The 8,999-nt window shown below is 44.0% G+C and overlaps 1 protein-coding gene across 1 annotated transcript; it reads left to right on the top strand.

Annotated features, from left to right (window-relative positions):
• The first annotated feature begins 766 nt into the window (after positions 1 to 766).
• Positions 767 to 5,052, top strand: LOC124261936 (protodermal factor 1-like). The gene is made up of 2 exons (XM_046696302.1): positions 767 to 799; positions 4,657 to 5,052. Exons 1-2 carry the CDS (start codon positions 767 to 769, stop codon positions 5,050 to 5,052), a joined length of 429 nt encoding a protein of 142 aa, XP_046552258.1.
• Positions 5,053 to 8,999: the final 3,947 nt, after the last annotated feature.

The raw sequence follows: 8,999 nt of genomic DNA, 5'->3' as shown, positions 1-8,999 counted from the left end.
GTATTGGTTTTCTGCTTTTAATGGATGCTTTTTAACGCTGCATCAGACCGTCAAACATTCTTGTTATCCAATTATCCTTCTTCGTTGGAATGTTTACGTTCGAACTCCTTGTGAATCGTACAATTCTACTAAACTGAGTTTAATTCCCAACAATTCATTTCTGCAAACACAGAGTAATTGAAACATGTCCGTTTGATTATAAAATGTTTTATGAGACGGTGCTTTGCATCAGCCCTCTTTTACTGGGTTAGACGTCTGTCACAGCAGCATTGACACTGCATTTAAAGCTCCATCAAGATTCACTCACCTCCACTTTCACTCTCCAGGAAATCATTATCCAGCCAAACGGAGTCGTAAGCACCGCTCCCGTCCATACTTAACAAGCTGAAACTGGAGGTAAATCAATTTGTCTATTTGTTGTACGAGTGTTGGCTCAATACACATAGTCCTCTTAGAAATCAAGAGTGCATGGACCAAGGGACCACGTGGCCTGGTTTAGCCTCTGTTCCACATGTTTTTAAAACCAATACTTGCTTCAGAGTTTGTGTTTGTTTTACTGATTTGATTGTAGTTCTTATTTACAATCCTTATCGTCGTTAACAAGCATTCAGCTGGCTCGTATGTTTGCGGCGATGCTGGAGCCGAGCAACGAAGTCATATATTCACCGTAAGTACAGATTCTGAAATGGATTTTAGTATTACAGGGTGACCCGGCACGGTTATTCTTTGTCCGGGTTTCAGGCAGTTCCGCTAAGGAACTTGAAACATGTACTTGAAGAAGTTCCAGGACAAGGGTACGGTATGTGGCTGAAACATTACTGATCATATCCACTCACTGAAACCCCACAGAAGTCCATAAACTATTTAAAAAATTGAAAACAACCGAACCTAGAATTACTTGAATTCCGAGTGTACTGATTTCTATTTGTGACACTGAAAACAAAACACAACACTGTATACTCCCTCCTGTTTAGTACGGCATTGGATTCTTAAATAAATGTACATTTACACAAATACCATTTATTTTAATAACTCGTTGACATTTTGGTTTTATTTTGTACGAATTCAGTAAACAATCTCATAAATGTAATCACTTTAACTAAATTGCCATAGCTAATTTCAAGTTAGTAAACATCCCGGCATCAATAATACAAACTTGCGTTGTAAATATGTTCTTTAAATGTCAAATGAATTATCAGAACTTGTATCTTTAAAGAACTTGTATCTATTTCCAGATGTCAGGTTGGTTAGTAAACGATGAAATGTCCAAGGAGACTTTAAAAAAACAAACAACTTTTAGTGTAAGTGTTTTCTTGTAATATCTTTAAAGACGTATTCCAGATGCAAGTTTAGTTACTAAACGATGACTGTGCCCAAAGGAGCCTTGTGAAATGTCTTTTTGTGTAAGTGATTTCCTGTAATTACGGCTTTCGGCTGATAATGAAAGAAACAAAGAGGCTTCTTGAGTCAGCGACCTCAGCTTACCATTTTTTCTACTACAGTTTCTTGTTACCCTTCCAGTGAAACACGCAAGCAGGCACCCGCACAAGACAATGACAACATAAATTGAAGTTAGGCTGACCAGAAACATCCCGATGCGGATCAGAGTTTCCAACAACCGGACACAACGATCTAGCTAGTTTAGACAATATTATGATTCTACAGTAAAAGGTACTGGAGCTAGTCCTGCTCTGCCGAAAATGTGCAATCAAACTGACTTAATGTGATATCAGGTGAGTGAGATGTGACCAGGCATCAGCACTTTCTGAGTAGACACTGGCGTTGAGTGTGATGGCAGTCATTACATTAGGACGTATTGCTGTAATCAGAAGAAACCTGTCGGTTGTCACGCTGTCGATCACCTGCATGTTGCTGGATATCTAATCCAAACGTCTGGTATCGATTCTATTGATTGAATTTGAAAATGTCCTCCACCAAAACGTGTTACCAGCTTTTACGTAGTCCGAAAAGAGGGAAAATTCGAACGCTGATCAAGTTAATGATGATCAAGAGTTGTATGATCGTTTATGAAAGAGCATAACAATAACATATATTTTGTGGTTGAAGATCCTTGCCATTTGCGGTTCAAGGTCCAGGTTGTGACTTAACCTTCTTGGTGGTTCGAGCAAAGAACCGTTGATCGTTGGCTGAGTGCTGGATTCAGCTCACTCAACATCTGCTTTGTAGCACCAATGGTGTCTGTACGTATATAGCTCCAAATCCACACCCTATAAAATGCTCGTATACCGGTTAATGGATCGATATACGCAAGATATGTATAATACGCATTGATACTTACATTTTGTAAAGGATGATATAAAACTACTGATAGAAACGGCATTAACGTCCATCACATCTAAAATGAGATTTTCTGTTGCATGCTTGTTATCACGTAACTGTTTACGACTGCATTCTTTTACAGAAAAGAAAAGATAACACGGCATTGACTGTTTTCAGTGCGTGTGTGTGTGCGTGCGTGTGTGTGTGTGTGTGTACAACATCACTCCTAAACACAATCAACATCATATGCATATGTGTATATATATATAAGGCAATTCTGTGATCATATAGTATGATGGATCGTGTGTATATATATATACGATCCATCATACTATATGATCACAGAATTGCCTTGGCCTGATGAGCCGGAACCTAATCCATGCCAACAAGGAGAGTGACGTCACAAAAGTCGTACATGCTCAGTATGACAAGTCCTGAAGCATGGGTTACTGAAGAAGACCAGTTCTAACCTGATCTTCGCGAGTGGATGGAAGAGTCAATGGATAAATAACCAGATGATGACTCACCTGGAAACAAATACAATGAATTACAATGTTACACCATCAAATCCCCTGCCAATCCATAGTCTTGTCCACAGAAACCCAAGTCCCTTTAGAACCTACAAATGACTCATAATGACTCTCAGCAACGTCAAACACCACTTTGGAAACACAACAAACTAGTGACAGGCGTCCTCTTCAAATCCATCTCACAATTCCAACCATAAGCGGATTCTTAATGAAATAATGGAAAAAAGGCTTTGTTTCAAACTGAAACTTGTTATCGTTGTATCGACCGTTCTTGTGATAAAAAATGTTCACCAAGTGCCATGTTTACCTACTGTGTCTGTGTGTAAATCGTACGCCGAACACTACTGTCACAGCAAGGTCGGAGTAATGCTTGAATTAAAACTTCCATTTGGTTGTAATTTTACACGTTTACCGACCGCTACCTAAATACGCCTGTGAACACCATCATCCACATTGCATGTTGAATCAGCATTATCTGACACGCACCTTCACTTTCGCTGTCAGAAAATCATTATCTAGTCCTGTCCAGTGTGTAGCCTCACTCAGCTTGGAATTGAATATTTACAGTAGAAGTAGTGTGTCCGTTTATTGAATGACTTTCACTTCTACATTCACCTTCTTAATACATTGGCCAAGGCCACCAAGTGACCATGGGAAATCTTGTAGCTGTCGTATCATGTTTGCAAGCTGTAATTGGTTCAGGGTTTGTGGTGATGTAGCTGTAACTGGTTCAGGGTTTGTGGTGATGTAGCTGTAACTGGTTCAGGGTTTGTGGTGATGTAGCTGTAACTGGTTCAGGGTTTGTGGTGATGTAGCTGTAACTGGTTCAGGGTTTGTGGTGATGTAGCTGTAACTGGTTCAGGGTTTGTGGTGATGTAGCTGTAACTGGTTCAGGGTTTGTGGTGTGTGGTGATGTAGCTGTAACTGATTCAGGGTTTGAGGTGATGTAGCTGTAACTGGTTCAGGGTGTGTGGTGATGTAGCTGTAACTGGTTCAGGGTTTGAGGTGATGTAGCTGTAACTGATTCAGGGTTTGTGGTGATGTAGCTGTAACTGGTTCAGGGTTTGTGGTGATGTAGCTGTAACTGATTCAGGGTTTGTGGTGATGTAGCTGTAACTAGTTCAGGGTTTGTGGTGATGTAGCTGTAACTGATTCAGGGTTTGTGGTGATGTAGCTGTAACTGGTTCAGGGTTTGTGGTGATGTAGCTGTAACTGGTTCAGGGTTTGTGGTGATGTAGCAGTGACTCGGAGAAAGGGTTTGTGGTGATGAGAAAGACGTAGTGATTAGCTTAGTTTTTTGTATTTAATCTTCATTAACTGTTGATAATTATTTCACGTGTTGAAATGTGGGGGAAGACAGATAATATCGATACATGGTCACTTTGAAAACTCGCAACTGCATGATATTATCATTACAAGGTAAAATAATACTCTAAAGAGATGTGCGCCATTATTTCAGAGAGATGTTACCCTACTAAGTCCTCGATGGTTTCAGTTTGAATTCCAAACCATTGTACCCACCCAAACACCCCCATCCGCGGCACCACATCACTTTCAACTCTCCAGACGCACCACAGCAGACTCACACCCCACCACAGACTCATTCCCCACCACACCGACACACCCAACCACACTCACACCCCACCACAGACTCACACCCCATCACAGACTCACAACCCAACATAGACTCACACCCCACCAGAAATTCACACCCGACCACAAACTCACACCCCAACAGATACTCACACCACGCCACGGACTCACACCCCATCAAACTCACATTCCACCACACATTCACACCCCAACATAGACTCACATGCCACCAAAGACTCACACCCCAACATAGACTCACACCCTACCACGGACTCACACCCAACCACAAGATCACACACCGCCACAGACTCACACCCCACACCACAGTCACACCCCACCACAGACTAACACCCACCACAAACTCACACCCCACCACAGTCACATCTCACCACAGACTCACACTCCACCACAGTCACACTCCACCAGTCACGCTCCACCACAGCGTCACGCTCCACCACAGACTCACACCCCACCACAGAGTCACACTCCACCAAAGACTCACACCTCACAACAGTCACACCCCATCACACAGTCACGCTCCACCACAGACTCACACCCACCACAGACTCACACCCCACCACAGACTCACACCCCACCACAGACACACACCACACCACTGACTCACATCCCACCACAGACTCAACCTTAGACTCACATCCCACAAGAAACTCACACCCCACCACAGACTCACACCCGACCACAAACTCACACCCCAACAGATACTCACACCACGCCACAGACTCACACCCCATCAAACTCACATTCCACCACACATTCACACCCTACAACAAACTCACACCCCAACATAGACTCACACCCCGCCAAAGGCTCACACCCCACAACACACTCACACCCCGCCACAGACTAACACCCACCACAAACTAACAACCCACCATAGACTTACACCCCACCACAGACTCACATGCCACCAAAGACTCACACCCCAACATAGACTCACACCCCACCACAGACTCATACCCAACCACGGAGTCACACCCCACCACGGACTCACACCCAACCACAGGATCACACGCCGCCACAGACTCGCACCCCACAACACACTCACACCCCACCACAGACTAACACCCACCACAAACTCACACCCCACAACAGACTCACACCCCACCACAGTCACATCTCACCACAGACTCACGCTCCACCACAGAGTCACGCTCCACCAGTCACACTCCACAACAGCGTCACGATCCACCACAGACTCACACACCACAATAGACTCACACCCCACCACAGAGTCACACTCCACCACAGACTCACACCCCAACAAAGACAACAGACTCACACAAACTAACAACCCACCATAGACTCACACCCACCACAGACTCACATGCCACCAAGACTCACACCCCAACATAGACTCACACCCCACCACAGACTCATACCCAACCACGGAGTCACACCCCACCACGGACTCACACCCAACCACAGGATCACACACCGCCACAGACTCACACCCCACAACACACTCACACCCCACCACAGACTAACACCCACCACAAACTCACACCCCACAACAGACTCACACCCCACCACAGTCACATCTCACCACAGACTCACGCTCCACCACAGAGTCACGCTCCACCAGTCACACTCCACAACAGCGTCACGATCCACCACAGACTCACACACCACAATAGACTCACACCCCACCACAGAGTCACACTCCACCACAGACTCACACCCCAACAAAGACTCACACCCCAACAAAGACTCACATCCCACCACAGACTCAGACCCCACCACAGAGTCACACTCCACCACAGACTCACTCTCCACCACAGACTCACAGCCCGCCACAGACTCACACCCCAACAAAGACTCACACCCCACCACAGAGTCATACTCCACCACAGAGTCACACTCCACCACAGACGCACACCCCAACAAAGACTCACACCCCACCACAGACTCACACCCCACCACAGAGTCACACTCCACCACAGACTCACACCCCAACAAAGACTCACACCCCACCACAGAGTCACACTCCACCACAGAGTCACGCTCCACCACAGACTCACACCCCACCACAGATTCACACCCCACAACACACTCACACCCCACCACAGAGTCATACCCCACCACAGAGTCACACTCCACCACAGAGTCACGCTCCACCACTGACAAACACCCCCACCACAGACTCACACACCACAACACACTCACACCCCACCACAGAGTCACACTCCACCACAGACTCACACCCCAACAAAGACTCACACCCCACCACAGAGTCACACTCCACCACAGAGTCACGCTCCACCAGACTCACTCCCCACCACAGACTCACACCCCACCACAGACTCACATCCAATCACAGAGTCACATCCAACCACAGACTTACACCCCGCCACAGACTCACACAAAATGCCTCTCCTGTCAATAGTTGCAAGACAAATGTGATGCTAACCTGAGTACAAGAGAACAAGAGTACGAACAGAAATATAAATGTCATTCATTACATCGGTGGCAAATTCAACACCAGAATGAATTCAAACCGCTATATAATTTTATAGTAAGCGTCACACACGTTCTTGTCCTTCGAAAATAGAAAAATGATGTAATCTGGTCGATGAATATTTATGTATATTTGATATTAGCAATACCTGTATCTATATATGCGCTACGCTCGAGCTCACTGAACTGTGAAAGGTTTCGTTCTGCGACCCGATATATGATTATATACGCTGCAGTCATTGATCCGTCAAGTGTATTCCTACTTCAGTAAGGCAATAGTTATCCCAAATGTATTCTGTCTGTGTAAACTGCCAACCGACTCCAACCAATTATACCTTTCTTTGTTTTTCCTATACAGGGGAAACAACTTGAAAATCACTGGACAAGAAGTAAGTGCGTGATTAATAGGTAGCCAATATGGGAGTAGGCGAATTCATGGGGTTCTGACCAACTGTGTGTACTTGATTAAATCTCAGAGAAGTGTAGGAATCAAGAGTAGACCTTGTCAACATATGTACCTTTTCTTGTCAAAAACAAAGCGTTTCAGAGCAGACGGAAGAGAACACTTGTGATTAAATCACAATTATTCCGGCTGGCAAGAATTCTATGACCAAATTCGTTAACATACAGCGGCCTTTGATTTCTAAATTTACTGTGTGTTTACGAAAGCTTTTTGGCGTTAGCTTTGCGCAGCTGGTGTTGGATTACAGAATCAGAATTAGAAGTCTCACATAAACATGATGAAATCCGTGCTGTTTATTTGAGCATGTTACCATAGTTTCAAACTTTTAATCAGTTTGAATCATTTGAAATTTAGGAGTAAAAGCTGTCGCAGATAACGCCGAACAGAAACTAGGATGACACTGCTGGTCTGTATATAGAATAAGGAAAAATTGTCAGTTTGCATCAAATTACGGTGAGGAAAAATGACTAAAATATTAATATACAGACATTATATAGCAATATTTGCCAAGCTGTTTCTTACTTAGCTTCGCAAGCTAAAACATTCTACTGTCCAGGTTTAGTGTCCTTGATGACCCATTTAAATAAATAGATAATTTAATAAAGCAATAATCAGGACTACGTGAACAAAAGAGTCTAATCGGAGTCCAATTGCAATATTACATCCTACGCAGAGCAGACACTAGTCTGTAAATTGAGGTTACTGCATGAAAACAAGTATGCCTACGGATCGTGACCGTCAGTATGAGGTTGACGTTCAGTATGGGGACTTGCTGCACGATAATTAAATATGTGCTATATTTAGACTGGGAATTCTTGAAAGTACTACAAAGTATTACAACGGCATGTACCTTTCCAGCATGGTTTACCCCAGAGGAAGTTCCTTTAGCTTTCGTTTCTCATGTATGTAAGGTGACAAAACACTATACATTCCATGTTACAGGATGACCAGCCGCTGTGTGAACATCACGTTTCACCCAGGACACTCAACCCAGGCCTGTTTTGAGACAACTATGGTAACGAGGTGAATATTATACGATATAATCACGGCTTCTATATTACACTGCCTTTGAATTGGTATCAGAAGATACTGCCATTGTAATTCCTTTAGATTTATTTGCACTGAATTATACAATCAGCTAATTTTCGAATAAAACTGTTAATTACATTGCATTTCTTTGTTGTTTGTTGCTTTCACTTTTAGTGAGGTGAGGTGAGGTGAGGTAAGGTGAGTTGAAACTGGGTTTTACGTCGTGCTTGAGAATATTTCGCTCATATGACGACGTGCATGCGTGTGTATGTGTATGTGCGGCTGCTTGTACTAGCCCAGACTGAAGCTGGTTTTATAGTGCTAGCCCACTGATATACCATGCCGCAGTGAAGCATGAATACCCCACTCAGACACATTATACTGACTCCGAGCCGACCAGTCCTTGTTGTACCCATTAATGCTGAGCGCCAGGCAGGGACCAACAAGTACCATATTTTAACGTCTTTTGGTATGACATGGTCGGGGATCGAACCCGCGACCTTCCGCTCTCTGGGCGGACGCTCTAATCACTTTTAGTTATTTTGCGGACTGATTTATAGTTTAACTTACGTTTCAATTTGGAAATCTGCATATAACAACAACAACAAACACAACATACATCATTCCCT

This window comes from Haliotis rubra, unplaced genomic scaffold (assembly GCF_003918875.1).
Source record: "Haliotis rubra isolate DU_JTF1 unplaced genomic scaffold, ASM391887v1 Scf817, whole genome shotgun sequence".
NCBI lineage: Eukaryota > Metazoa > Mollusca > Gastropoda > Lepetellida > Haliotidae > Haliotis > Haliotis rubra.
The sequence above is the reverse complement of the archived record's forward strand: the minus strand, read 5'-3'. Positions and strand labels throughout refer to the sequence as shown.

Coding starts and splice junctions, on each gene's coding strand:
- LOC124261936 (XM_046696302.1), top strand. CDS start 767: ATGTACTTGAAGAAGTTCCAGGACAAGGGTACG. Junction 800..4,656: donor AGTTCCAGGACAAGGGTACG/GTATGTGGCTGA, acceptor ACCCCAACATAG/ACTCACACCCTACCACGGAC.